General features: G+C 44.3%; 1 protein-coding gene across 4 annotated transcripts in view; it reads right to left on the bottom strand.

The window, feature by feature from the left end:
• Positions 1-3278: 3278 nt before the first annotated feature.
• Positions 3279-15109, bottom strand: part of raraa (retinoic acid receptor, alpha a) — a 173923-nt gene continuing 162092 nt past the window's right edge. For all 4 annotated transcript variants that reach the window (XM_050060885.1, XM_050060887.1, XM_050060886.1 and 1 more), the window contains 6 exons: positions 12543-12684; positions 5981-6141; positions 5699-5875; positions 5372-5576; positions 5001-5159; positions 3279-4732 (listed from right to left, as the gene is read on the bottom strand). In XM_050060885.1, coding sequence (XP_049916842.1) covers positions 4536-4732; positions 5001-5159; positions 5372-5576; positions 5699-5875; positions 5981-6141; positions 12543-12684 — 1041 coding nt within the window. In that variant the 3' untranslated portion in view covers positions 3279-4535. The remainder of the gene's footprint in view (positions 4733-5000; positions 5160-5371; positions 5577-5698; positions 5876-5980; positions 6142-12542; positions 12685-15109) is intronic.

The raw sequence follows: 15109 nt of genomic DNA, 5'->3' as shown, positions 1-15109 counted from the left end.
TTTTGCTGTGTTTTAAACTTCAAGTTCCTTCTCGGTAACAAATTGAACTCGCGTCTACATGTAAGGGACTATTTTGTTTATGAGTATGGCGGAGCAATTTCACTACGGTAAAGGGAATCTGATTTGAAAAACGTTTGAAATTCCGCGCGAACGATTGTGATTGGTTGAGACGTCACAGCTTGGTAAGAGGGCGGGGCTTGGTTTCTCAAGAGTCCAGACAGCTAGATCCTTCATGAAAATCAGGTTTGGCATTTGTACTGCTGTGCAGAGATTTAAAAGATATATGTTTTAACAGTTATAATTATGTTCCTATTTTTCCACCAACCCTTGTAAGGTTTTTCATAAACATCAACAGGCTCCAGCTGAATGGATATTTTTTAGAAACACCCACAGCTAAATCCTATGCACTGATTCATGCTTTGAATCACAGCATTGAGCAGCCATTATTTGTAGTACTCTTTTTGTTAAACACAATCAAAAAAAGCACAGGTGTCATTAATCAATGAGGGCCATATTTTAACATGTATTAAAGTTTCCCCGGGCCCTCATTTTATGTATACTGCTTTATTGGCCTGAACAAGGACATCATTAATGCTATTAATTACACCTGTGCTTTTTCTGCTATGTCTGTGTTAGTGAAATATATTTATAAACCCCTACTTGCAACATTATGCTCTTAAAATAAATCTGTTAATAAATTGCTGGTGGGAAAAGAAATTATTCAGTTGAAATAATTGTTTGTGCAATGCAGTCAGCAGTGGTTGTAAGATTAGGTGTGCCAACTAATTTGAAAGCGATTCATTATAGGCCTGAAGTCAAATAGAGATTTGTGTGCCTGAGTCTAGTGCACATCATCAAATAACAATTAGTTTTTGATCTTATCAAACAATAATTAAATACTCAGTGTACTGTGCACTGTATAGTAGAGCTAAGCCTCATTCAGCAATGTGTAAATCTAGCCAGGGCTTGGATCAGGTGGCAAAGAGTTTCAGTTTCATGTAAATTCCTCTAATATATTCCGTCATTCTTATTTGTGAATGAGCCCATGTAAATTCTGCTGAACAGCGGCCACTATGGCCACAAATGACAATTACAGGAGGATGGCAATTACTTACATTTTAAGTCATACATTGGGAAATTTTTTTTGCTAACATTAGCCACCTTAAACTACTGCTTAAACTGGACCGGACCTTTTACACCAAATTAGGTCTGAAACCCATTTATTTTTGGCTCGAAATGCTCCAAACAGAACCCATTCCATGTTGGTGGAAAAGGGGTATCGTATTCATTTGAGCACGGGTGTGTTTTACTGCTTACAAATACAGCTTTTCGGAAAAAGGATGTGTTATTTCATTCTAAAAAGTTACAGAGTTTCCCTTTAATGCAACCATAATGCTGATTTTGATTTAGATATTTTGTCATATAGATTTTTGGTCTGTTATCTATCCAGTAGTGGGTGATGGCAAATGTGCCAAAAGTGACTGCCTTCTGATTTACCCTGAACTTCTTTCCATGCATATCCCCCTGAGACCCTGTGTCCTCATATGAGGACATCACATTTTGGGTTTACTTGGCCTTACACTTCATTCTACTTAACTTAGACCAGTTGTGCTCGTTCGTGGACAGTTTTTTGTGCCATCTAGTGGCAGTAAGACCACAATACACCAAAAAACAAGATGGCAGCCATCTCTGCCAAGTCTGCAGCCGACCCTGACACAAAAGTGGACAAGGTCCCAAACCTGATCACATTTTATGGTTGAAACTAAGGTCCCAAACCTGATCACATTTTATGGTTGAAACTTGTTTATTTATGATTAATAATGTTTGTAGTATGACTCGCCCTACAAATTTTACCAATGTTAGCAATGGTTACAACGAAGACACAAGGAATTTATCATCAGCTCATTGAAGGACATTGGGACTTTGTTATCTTCTCGTTTGAGGATATAGGGACTAGGGACTATTATCGTTGACAGTGTTTTGTTTTTTATACTTACCAGGTCCTACTAATCCCAAATAGCTTGGAGAAATTGAAAATGCAAACCAAACAAAAGTTCGGGTCTCAGGAGGATATGGTACATAAAAAAACCTACTGAGGACACCCCTCTAGGACAGAAAGAAAATAATCACACACGTGAACAACGCAAACACATTTAATATTAAATGTTGGTTTTATTTTTTAATCTTTTTTTTTTTTTTTTTTTTTTTTTTTTTTCAAAGTCGCTTGATAATCTTGACAAAATTGCAACATATTCCATACTTCTCAAACTGACGGTGTGTCTGTTCCTATTCCAGATTAGCTGTGGAGGGAAAAGTTGTGCGCTGTTCTGGACAGGTGAAGTCCTAAATGATGAAAAGCAGCTTTGACCGTACAAATAAAAAGAACACATGAACGACTCAGAGAGACTCCACACTGGCATCCTATGTCGTAATGTTGCTGGGGGTCAGGGGTTAAGTGTCTCTCTGCATAAGTCCTGGTTTTGCCAGGCTGAACGAAAAAAAAAAAAAAAAAAAAAGAGTGACTGAAGAAAAAATTCAGGGGCTCAGTAGCAGAAGTGTGTATGTGTGCATCTGTGGAGGGTTAAGGGGGGTGCAGCACAGAACATAGAACAGGCCAAGCACACAAAATGATTCCTTCCTGAGACATTGGCATGTGTACAGTAATGATGGTCTGGATGAAACATGTGTGTTAACGGTGAAGGCGTTTTGGCATAAAGTGAGTCACAGGGTGTGAGGTTGCTCTGGATCCGGCATAAAGTCACATATTTGTTTCTACCACAGGTTGCCAGGGGGGAGATTTGTGAGGACTTGGTTGACAAACATCACATTTGGGACCTTCACTTGCCTGACCACTGACAGAGCAGAGGCATCACTACAATCTATTCTTTTCCCATCCACGACAGATTATCGATCCATTCAGAGGCTACTGAGAATCACTTGTGTTTAATACAGTGTGTATGTACACCAGTCTTCACATTTTTAACTCTCTCTTTGAAGCTGCGGCTCACTTGAACTCGGCGGGCGACAAGTGGCATCCGGCTCACCATTTTCAGAAACACCATCTCTTTCTGCTACATGGCCAAAAAAAGCTATGCCCCGACTGGAGTGCTACTTTGTCATCTACTGTATGTAAAAACATGTTTTTAAAAGTGAAGGGCGAGGGGGGGAGGAGGTTGAAATTGTCTGTGAAAGCCACATTCTGAACAGCCAGTGATTGGTTAAGGGTCTGTCCAGTATTTAGTAGGACACAAAACATGAAAGAACTTCCTTCAGTAAAATGTGCTCAAAATGTCTTTTCTTGCATCACAAACCTATAAACAAAACACATAAAAGGTATTCTTAAAAAAAAAAAAAAATCAGGTGAAGCCTAAAACTCTTCATAGTTTTAAAGAAATGAATACAGCTTATATACACAAACTCAAAGGCTACTTAAAATACACCTTAATAATGAATCTTCATTAATTTTGATTTCTTGAAAGGACCTGTGACCATATCATACAACCATGTTCATACAATCATTTTTTTCCATTCTCTTGGAAGCAAGAAAAACAAAACAAAAACAAAACAAAACAAAAAAAAAGAAAAAAGAAAAAAAAAAGGAAAACAAATCCAACCTGGAATAGTAGGTGATATTCATTGCGACTTGTTTTCTGTGCACATTTGTTTGTTTGTTTGTGTGTGTGTTTGCATGTGTGTCGGCTGGAGAGAAATTTCAACATCTTTTGCTTTTTGTTAATTAGAATAATGTACAAATGTGATAAAACTGAAAGGTCTCTCTCAATACTCTAGATGGGTATGAAAAGATTCAAACAGTGAAGGAGTACAACAATTTCTAATCTCAGAAAACATGTCCTCGTTTCAACCTGCCGCTCTGTTCTGGACATGTCGATCACAATAGTTCCTTAACTTTTTCTATATATATTTATATATCTTTTTGTACGAAATCTGTTTTTTTCGAAGTTGGAAAAAGAGAAAAGACCCAGAGTCTTTGAGGAGGGGGGGTCTTTTGACAAGTCCCAAGCTTGCAGTCTGCCTCAGAGTACATCAAAAAAAAAGTGTCTGGTGTTCGTCAAGTCAGTCTGTATGCATCGTCCTTGATCGTATATTTGTCCCACGGTGCTCCACCCGCTCTCAGTTCCATTCGAAACACCTCTCCACTGCATCCAGATTTGTTTCCATTAGTCTTTTGGAGAAAGGTGGAGAGGGGAGGAGCAGCAGTGGAGGGAAACGTGGAGGGAGAAGGAGGAGGAGTCATCAGCAGTGTTTACGGTGTGGTCTCTCAGAGGCATCCTGTTGCCCCGACCTGCTCCGGCCTTACCTCCCCTCACGTCAGGGCGGTGCTCCAGAGTGAGGGGAAAGCAGATCAGGAGGTGGGGAGTTGTGTTGTAGGAGAGGCTGGAGGTTGGCTCTGCCAGTCTCCTGTGTTCAGCAGTCAGGGTCAAGGCCCCCCGCCCCCTCCTTCGCCCCTCCTCTTTAGAACGTCGTGGGAGGAGACAGAGAGCATGGTGAGGAAAAATAAAAAGGTGGGGCCGCTACTACGGCGATTGTGTGGCTGGACTGCTTTGGGCAGAGCTGGGGGACAGACTGGGGCTGCAGCTGCCTGGTGGGGCGCCACTGGGCCGGCCACCTGCGGCCCCGCTTTCCAGACCTTCTGAGTTCTCCAGCATCTCCTGGATGAGAGGGGGCATGGAGCCGGGGATCTCCATCTTCAGGGTGATGACACGCTCAGCTCCTGCAGGGAGGGATGGACAAAATACATTTTAGGTATTTGTTTCCTCTCTTCAACACAGTTTAAACTATGTGAAATTGAGAACCATAAGCAAAACTGAACTGTGTAGAAATTAGACGACTAAAATTTATTTATCATCAAAATTAACAACAATATTTCAGCATAGGTTTGCTTAATCACAGCAAAAATCATCTTCCCGATTATCATTCCCTTCATCAACTTATCTGTTTTAACAATATGCACATATAAACACTGATGGTTAGTAACAGACCTTTAGCACTGATGCTTCTCAGATCAGTGATCTTCATCAGCATCTTGGGGAACATGTGCGGTTTGTGGGGCCTCCTCCTCCTTACGTAAATCTTCAACGCCTCCAGGAGGGGCTCCTGCAGGATGTCCACCTTCTCCGCTTGTTCCAAGTCTTGACGATCTGTGGAGAAACACACAAGTCCAGAACCAAATGTGTCAATAATCTCCCAATGTCATAATCACATTTAGCCACTAGGTGGAGCTCTATGAAAGAGCACAGCACAGCCACATTACTGCTGTTTCACCCACAGACAGGGGTGACACTCAGTCCAGCTCATAGCTGTAGTAAACTTTAGAGAAATGGTCAGTAAGTTTTGAAAAGACGTGTAATACCTCCACACAGCAAACAGATGGCGCTGAGAAGCCCCGTCTCTGCATCATCCATCTCCAGAGGAAGGAGCTGGTTGGCGAAGGCAAAAACCAGGTCTGTAAGGGGACCGAAGCCTGCGTTGTGCATCTGGGTTCGGTTTAGCGTGAGACCATCTGAGAAAGTCATGGTGTCTTGCTCTGGTGTGTAGCGTGTACAGATCCGGAGTATCTGGGGACAGATTCACAAAACAATTGCTTAGAAATTTTAACCACTCCTATAACTCTGCTTCTGTTAAAAAATCTCTTCCGTGATATTTTGTGAATATAGCAATGCTGGACTGTTGTTATTACCAGGATATCCAGACAGGCGGCTTTGAGCAAAGTGATCTGGTCGGCGATGGTGAGCGTTGTGAAGCCAGGCAGCTGCTTAGCAAACTCCACCGTCTTTATGATGCACTTGGTGGAGAGTTCGCTGAACTTGTCCCACAGGTCTACGTCCAAGGATACACGTCGTTCTGAGCTGTTAGTCTGGAAGGAGAAGAAGAGGCGAGGAAAATATTAGATATTTCAGTGACTATAAACTACAGTTAACAAATACAGGGACACACAGGTTGCCGGTGTCTTGCTACTGACCGTAGTGTATTTGCCCAGCTGGCAGAGAGAGGGGAAAGTTTCCTGGTGCGCCTTGCGAACCCTGTCGATCATCCGCTCTGTGTCAGGACTCAGCACGTAGCTCTCTGTGCACTCCTGCTTCTTCTCATCCTTTTTCTTCTTATTCCGGTCGTTTCTCACGGCTGCAGGGGGCAAAGGAGACGGGCGGAGATCATTAATATGCGTGAAAGAAACTTTTGGCCTAAGTGACAAACTTGACCTCTTGACGAACTTTATGTCTACGCTTCGAATAAAGTAGTTCGTACTGTATCTCGGTGACATGTTTAGGAAATCACTACTGAAAAACCTGCAGTGTAGACAAAACTTTTATGACCTTTATCAGCCAGTTGAGTCTGTATTGCTATATGTCACGCAGCCTATATGCCCCACATAAGCACTACCACAAGGTAAACTGAGATTGAGATCAAAGGCAAAGTCATCAGCAGGAAAAGATGCTCTGTCTGCAGCAACCAGCAGCAGCAGCAACCGCAGCATCACTTCTCTCATCCTGTGCTGTAAGATAAATGTTGTGAGACGGCTCCATCGACGACGGGCTATGGTAATGGAGGGAGGGGGGGAAAAAAAACCTTGAAATAATCCAATGTGGTTTCCCTCTGGGCGATCTGGCTGAGAATAGTGTGCTCACCCCAAATGACAAAAAACACTAGGCGGGGTGTTTAGCATTGGAATCCCATTACAGGCTCCATCCATTTCTCCAAGCCCATCCAGACTGGGGTGCAGTTTAGCTATGACTGGGTTGTGTATGTGTGCGTGTTGAGGGTGGGGGTGGGATGGGTGAGACGGGGTGCTAGTTGATAAATAGTGGTGGGGGATGGAGCTATCCATAAGGCTGACAAATTGCCACAGCTTTCATTAGGGGTCCCGGCTAATCTAATAACATAATATGACAAATATCCTGCCTCTAATGGTTTTAAAAGGGCTCGGCTGCTGAGCCCATACCGGAGAAAAAAACCTTCCAGCTTTCTCTCTCTCACGTCTCTCTCTCTTGGTTATACAACACACGCTCTCCTCTCTTCATTCTCACCAATGCACACTATCTCCCCTTTCCAAAATTGTGTTTCCTGCGCTTTAAATCATCCCACTTTCCTAAACTCATCTCTATCAGTTCTCTCATCTCTACCTCCCCTCCAGGTACCTGAATCTCCCCCAGCCGCTGACCTAAGATCAGATTTTCCTTGTCTTAATCCTAACCTTGACCATTAAGGGTGAGAGCGCTCAGGCTGATGGGAGATCAGTGTCTGTGACAGAGGGGCATGGCCTGGGGCCAGGGAGGGATGCACTACTCGGTGCTGCTGCTCATCCATCAGCCCGCAGACAGGCCTCCCTGCCTGGGAGAACATGAAGGGAAGGAGGAAGGAGGGGGCTGGAAGTCTAATGCTGCACTATGTTATTGCTAAGCACTGCTCACCACAACAAGAAATGAAGAAGACCCTGCTGTGCAGATGGAGCACGGTAATGCATTATTTGCCTGCGTTTTATTGGTACTCATGCGGTAGGCTGGTGTAGTCGCCAAAACACCTATTCAGCAGGAAACAATGCCGTAAAGTGGGACTCCAATCCCTATATTACACAGGATGTTATCACGGGCAGATTATGAGACAATGGGCCCCTGGGCACAGGCATGCAGACGGCCCCACCACCTCTCCTAAACAGGAGCAAGACACAGACTTTGTGCTGGCTGTGCCTCTTTTTTTTTTGTCTTTGTAGCTGTTTTGTGTTTCTTTGTATTTGTTTTCTGCCTCTTGAAGTCATTTTGTGTCTCTTTGAAGTATATTTGTGTCTCTTTGAAGTTTGTTTGCATGTCTTTGTTGACGTTTTGTGACTCAGCACAGGTCAGTTTGTGTCTTTGAGGTGTATTTGTATCTTTTTTAGGTTATTTGTGTCCCTTTGAAGTCATTTTGTGTTTGTTTGTGGTTCCTTTGCATGTCTTCATGGCCATTTTGTGTCTCTTTACAGGTCAGTTTGTGTCTCTGAGGTATTTTTGTATCTTTTTTAGGTCATTTTGTGTCTCTTTGTAGTCGTTTTGTGTCTCTTTATAGTTCCTTTGCATGTCTTTGTTGATGTTTCGTGTCTTTTTACAGGTCATTTTGTGTCTCTTTGTAGTTCCTCTGCATGCCTTTGTTGATGTTTTGTATCTTATCACAGGTCAGTTTGTGTCTTTGAGGAATATTTGTATTTCTTTAAGGTCATTTGTGTCTCTTTGAAGTCGTTTTGTGTCTCTTTTTGGTCATTTTGTGTCTCCTTACAGGTCAGACTGTGCCTCTGAAGTATATTTTTTGGTCATTTTGTGTCTCTTTGTAGTCGTTATGTGTCTCTTTATAGTTCCTCTGCATGTCTTTGTTGATGTTTTGTGACTCATCACAGGTCAGTTTGTGTCTTTGAGGAATATTTGTATTTTTTTTAGGTCATTTTGGGTCTCTTTGTAGTTCCTTTGCATCATTGTGAGTCCCTTCCTTGTCGATACTGAGTGACATTTTGCAGGTGAAGGCCAGGAGGCCCCTGACACTTTGGGCCCTTAGGCCTGTGCCCAATAGGCCTGTTCGGCAATCCATCCATCTATGTTATGATGGGACATTTTATTAACTATGTCAATGAAAGCAAGCAAAAAATAAATATATTGCTTCCCACTTCCACTTTCTTTAATGAGCTAATCATGCCTTAGTTAGTGAAGGAACACCCTCTTGAGCAGAACTTAAGCTTTTGAGGCCAGTTGCATAAAACAGTAGTAAGCTGCTGAACGTATTTGGGCCAGCCCCGCATGTGGAGCTGATTGGGAATCTGTGTCCTGCCTGCCCATGAGGGGAGGGGTGGAGGGCTGCAACACAGTCGATGTCCAATTAATTCACAAATAAAAGTGGGGCATCCCTAGCGCCCAGACATTACCCGCGCTGACAAATTGGCAGCACAATCATAAGCCGCACAACACAATTTAATGAAGTCATTAAAGAACTATTAGGCACGACTGGCGATCTGTCATGGCGAATTGCCACATGCAATAACTTGAGGGGGGGGAGGGTTTGCGGGGGAGCGAAAATGAAAGAAATACTGCCTTGCTTTTTTTATTATGTGTGTGTCTGTGTGTGTGGACTCGAATGTGCATTTGATGTTTGTGTGCGTGCTGACTTCAAGCAATGCATCTTTCAAAATGCATTATGAGAATATGAATGCTAATGGGGGAACTTGCATCCTGGATTGTTTGCGGTTACGTGTTCATTGCATAAAAATGATTTACAAGAGCTGGTGTGTAACGTGCACAGAATACTGTGACAGCACGCACGCTCAGCCATCACTCAATCATCTGTTCTCGGAGTGGATTTCAGCCGCAGTGTGCAGTTAATAGACAATTTCTGTTAGTGCCTCGGTGTGTATATGTGCGCGTGAGTGTGTGTGTGTTTGTGTCTGTATACAAGACAGAGAGAGGTGGGCAGACAGGGATAATTCGTGTGAGGAAAATTAAAGCGCTGGCAGCTCGTCCATCACACAGATTAAATTCAATGGAAAGATAAAAATGTCAATGTTCCCCCTGCTCCTGCTGCTTGCAGCGCAGAGCCACCGTCGACAGTGATGAAACTTTCTCCCTCTCCCTGTCCTCCAGCCTCTCTCATCCCTCCTCCCCCCACCTCTCCGCTCTCTCAACTCCAGATTTTCATTCTCGCTCACACTGAGTTCAATACTCTTTCCTCTCACAGCCTTCATCTTTCTCTACTATCCTGCCTTTCCTGGGCTGATGTTATCCTCCCCTTGCGCTGTTCTCCATCATTCTCCGCTTCATCTTATTTTACTTTTATTACTTTTTCTATCGCTGAATAACACCTTCCTCGAGGAACATGTGGGTGATAGCTTTGGGGGGGGGGCGTGATAAAGAGAGGGAGAAACGGCTGGTGTGAACTCAGAGACATAAATTCAGTTTCTAGGATTGTGCAACTGAACCATACGATCGTTCCTGATGCACAAAAAAGACTCAAACTGAGACGTGTCAGCAGCAGGAATGAAGTTACTTCAGCTGAAATGTGATTTAAATATGACATTGTGTGTATATGCTGCTGTAGAATCAAGCCATTCCAAACCTTGTACCCAGACTGAAACCTTAGAAAGTTTAATTTGGATATTTTTAAAGGTGAAATCTCAACTCTTATTCCAAAAAAAGTTGGGACGCTACATAAAATGTAAATGAAAACAGAATACAGTGATTTGCAAATCCTTTTGGATATACACTGGGGGAAATAAGTATTCAACGTGTCAATTTTTTTCCATTACATATTTGCCAATGCAGCTGTTCACTTGAAATTTAAACCAGACGTCAGTATCAACTCAATGAAACTACACTAATAAAGAAATCGTAACATTTCAATCCATAAAAATACGTGCAATAAAGTGAAATGACACGTGGAGAAAGTATTAAACATGCTAACTAAAATTAATTTCATACTTGGAGAAGCCAGTTGCAATGCCAGCTTCATGATGTCTCCTGTATGAGGAAACTAATCTCTCACATTGGCCCATTTTATTTTCACTCGGACATAAATCTTGAAGATCTTTTGGGGGGGGGGGGGGGCTGTCCCTCTCATGTAAGGAACCACTGCACTAGGCAACATGTTTATAACTGAGCCAATACTTCCTAGCATTTCTCATGTTTTAGCCATGTTGCTATGATTGTAAACTTTCATGACTTGCTGTACGTTAACCTTCATTATGACCACAAGTCTTAGTCTTCTTTAACCACATGCTGTCAGGTTGATAACAATGTGCCACCAGGCTTACAGGCGTTTCCCTTGTAACCCTCCACTTGCTCCTAACACCCCCCCTCCCTCCTTCTGACGCCGTCTTGCTTGGCATTGCCACCTGGCAGCAGGCCTGGCACTGTCGTCTGGAGCTGTCTGCCGACAGACACAAGGTCACCCAGACGTCCCCCGTCGCTAGCGGGGGGTCCACCTTCTGTGTGTGTGACAGCGAGTGTATGGTGTGTTTAAGTGGAGCTGTCTGAGTGCATTTCTGTTTAAGCAGTTTTATTCATATCAGTTTGTGTTTGTCACCTTGCATGTGCATAATGTGAGCGTGTGCATGAAATTATGCACAAGCATGCATTTTTTTGTGTGCGTGTTCTCTTGTCTGAGTGTGTGTGTGTGTGTGTGTGTGTGTGTGTGAAAGGCAGAGAGACTCCCTGCTGGCCCCAGATGGCCAGCCTCTCCTTCCTCACCGGCCTGGACCAGTTTCACTAGCCAAAGTCACTGCTGAGGACACAAGACGAGCACTCAGCACGCTCTGCACAAAATGGCCGCAATCAGAAAAAGACATTGCTGGTAAACTTTAAGCTGCTGAACAAAAGTGGCTAAGTCAATTTGATAATAAAATTTCAAGCCTCCACTCCATTCAGAAACTGGCTTTAGCTTTTGCAGTACTACTAAATAACCACTAGATGGCTCTCCAACCCCAGTCTATCCCCTCGTTGTGGGCCCTGTGTGTGTGTAAAAGAGCCGGCTGGTGTGATCCTTCTAACCATGATTAATGGCCCCATTCAAAGGTAAGGAGCTCAGAGGATAACTTCTTTTACTGTAAGCCACAGTGCTGTGGCATGGGGAGTGCTCCCTGCACTCGCTGTACCAGAAAGATGAGGTAAATAGCGCTGGGAAGACAAGAGGCAGGGAGGGATGGAGCAATGGAGGACTGTTGGCATGTGCATTTAAACAGGCCTGTGAGCGGAGGAGAGGTGCTACACTTTCCGTCTGCATATTATTAATCTATTACTAAGCATTTATCAGTATTCATGAGGACAAATGTGTCCCATACACACATTCTGCTAATGTGTAAAATGAAAGCGAACGTGTGTATAACTGACTGTGTGTCATGTGATCAGGCTCTGCTGGCCTCTGAGTTCTCTGCGGTCACACCTCTTCCAATTACTTTATCAAGTCTGACTGCCTGCGTGTATGTGTGTGTGAGTGTGTGTGTTCACACAGCCCCCGGGGTGCAATGATGGGAGCAGACGCCTGCTCTTTCACTCTCGGCAGGTGAGAACATATTCATCACAGAGGCCTGCCAAGCCTGGCGACACCCTGACTGTTATTGCCAGTCTGCATCACGGCTACCCTTTGTCTCGCTTTTACAGCGGATATTCTCTTACAGATAAAACCTCAAAAAAAAAAAAAAAAAAAAAAAAAAAAAAAATCAATTAAAGCATCAATGTGCGAGGAATTCTTAGTAACAGCTTTGATTTTACTCTGAATTTGTTTTTTTCTCGGAAAAATGACAGCGCAGTTGTAAATAAATAATAAATCAAGCGCAAACACACACACATGAACTGCCGCCAAAACTGATGTGTGTGTGCATCAATAATGAACGCTTATGCAATGTTGGTAGTGGAACAAATGTCAACAAATGCTGGGGCTTAGGACTTCCTGCAGTGGTAACAATCATGCTAACCCCTCAGGGATTAAAACAACTATGATGAGATCAGTGCGTGGCCCCAAAGATCCTTGTGGAAGAAGCAGGGAGTTCTGGGTAATGCAGTCCCTTGTATACTTACACTCCTTAGACATCCCGACTTCCAGGCACTTCTGCAGCCGACAGTACTGGCAGCGGTTGCGGGTGACTTTGTTGATAATGCAGTTCTTCTCCCGGTGACAAGTGTACACCATGTTCTTCTGGATGCTTCTCCGGAAGAAGCCCTGTGTGACGGAGAGACGGAGAGGTGAGGAGATGAGGAGAGAAGGCAGGCGCAGACGGATGGGTGGCAAAGGGAGTGTGAGGGAAATAGGACTATCTTAGCAAACAGAGTAGCAAATAGCTAAATGACATGGCAAATAGAGTTGTATTGTTTGCTGTTGCGTGTCCACCCAGCGTATGTGCATTGGTTGCCTTCTGCAAACTCTCATTGCCCATGTTTACAATGTCCCTTTTCATTAAGTTCTCAACAACAACTAACTTGCAAGATGAAATGAATGAAGTTAAAAAGAGGCCATGTGCAGCTGCATTCAAAGGGCAATACAGGACCAAACACTTAAGTCCTTAAAAGGCTTATTCCATGACATAATCCGCACAGAGACTAACAGTCGGAGAAGTATCAGCATCTTCTGAGGTCGCCCACCTGCTCAGAGAGGGCCATCCCAACATTAAAGCTCTTATGAAGATGTGTCAGGTCCAAAGGCTTTTGGGGCAAAAGGCACAGGGTTACTGGGTGCCATATAAGTGTGGCCTAGTTTACACAGCCAGAAATAAGCAATTCTAGATCCAGGCCAAGCGCGTATTATTAGAGGGAGAGACAGAGAGAGAACATAGGCTGAACACAGTGTTGTGTAAGAACAAAAAAAAAAAGGAATCCCTCTTTTCAATCTGACTAGATCAAAGAAAAGACATTTAAATATTTAGTCCATGTGGTGGAGGACAAATTATAATGAGCTCATCTTTGGTCACTGAGCTGGAATGAGAGATCTTCGGGGAGGCTAACTATGTTTTGATCGCACAGGAGCAAGACACAGAAACAGAGGACAATATCTCTCCCTAATAGATATGATGAAAAGCATCCGAACTTCTGCTGTCCTCAATACCAACTCCAATAAAGCCGATGTTAACCTTTGTGGCCTCGTTGCTTCAACATCCCTTGTGTGTCAAAAAGATAAAAAGAGGTTAATGCAAATCAGCCACTGAGCGCTCCGGACACATGTGATACAGGTCAATGTCAGTATTGATGTGACGCAGTGGGACATGGAAAGGTGGGTGGGGCTAGCTCGGGAGAGAAGGAGGTGGGGTGGAGTGTGGTGGGGTCGCTGCCAGGGAGCCCCATCCCATGCCGAGGGATTAGCTCTGCTAGCCGACAGATGGCTGGTGGACCTAAGCCTGCAATTTGTCCCTCCCGGATCACCGGCCTCTTCTCACATCTCCCGTCCACCACCACAGAGTGGAAGTGATTCTAATGAGGAGGAAATGTGTACGGGTTGTAATATATCTGTCTGAACAACATATCAGTGATAGCTTTGATTAAACACAAAGCATTTTAATCCTCAGAGGGTGACATCATCTAACATCTCTCCAGGTTTCATCAAGGTCTCACATCTGCTTTGCAACTGGTAGTCACAAAAAAAATTAGTGATGAGTTGTTTTCCAGTCAAAGTCCTGCTCCTCACACATCGTATCCAGCCTAGAAATAGAAGGTCGGGTACCTCGAGCAGATACCTGCAAACTACTCTGAGCAAACCTGCCGTGAGGCCTGAACAAACAAAGCCGAGAGAACGAGGCTTGTAGTTCAACATTAATTGTCACGGCTGATACTGAGGGATAAGTCTGCGGCCTTTGTGTGTGCCTGTGCGTGCGTGTATCATGTCCCCTTTGATCCGACTGGGCCCTGACCCTGACCTCAGTGTCACATGGGATTGACCCACCCCCCCCTCGCAAGCACGAGGCTCAGGTGCCCTCTCCCAGCACCTCCCGATTGGCTGTTGCTGCCGGCTCGTGGGCCAGTCGATTGTTCCTGCCCCCTCCTCCCTCCCCTCCTTCTTTTAGGAGTCATTGCTTCCTGCGGCCCTTAAGCCTCTTTTTGTATCACCGCTTAATCCACCCGGCGACAAGAGCCCTCAGCGGGCCTGTCAGCCACCCTGCAGCGTTCAGAGGAGATGAGAGCCGCGAGGAGAGGGAGAGGGAGGGATGAAAACAAGGAGAGAACGGCAACGGCACATACATGATTGTATGTGTCACGTGAATTGGCGGCTGTCTACCTGGTGTGCGTTGTGAGCCTCGTGCATTTATGAGTGTGTCAGTGCCTTCTACTTTGCATGTGTGTGAGGAAATGCTTTATTAAGAGGGAAGCAGGGGGGAATCTGGGGTTGGCGAGTTCACAGGGAAGCACAGGAATCCTCTCTTACGTGACTTTCACACTGTGCCCAGATTAAGAGTGCGTTCCCAGCCTCCCACTGCGACCGTGCATGGATGTGTGTGTATGTGTGTGCGCCTGTGAACGTCGCCTCTATTACGAAGCAGCTACTGCTACAGCCCACACATTAGCAAAGACGGATGCTTGGTAAGAGGGCTGAAAAACACAGCAAATAGGGGACATTCTCGCTCCAAGCGGTGGTTGGGGATTTTGGGAAATATTGGTCG

The sequence above is a fragment of the Epinephelus moara genome, chromosome 13 (assembly GCF_006386435.1).
Source record: "Epinephelus moara isolate mb chromosome 13, YSFRI_EMoa_1.0, whole genome shotgun sequence".
NCBI classification, from domain to species: domain Eukaryota; kingdom Metazoa; phylum Chordata; class Actinopteri; order Perciformes; family Serranidae; genus Epinephelus; species Epinephelus moara.
Note: the sequence above shows the minus strand (reverse complement) of the source record. Positions and strands in the feature narration are given on the sequence as shown.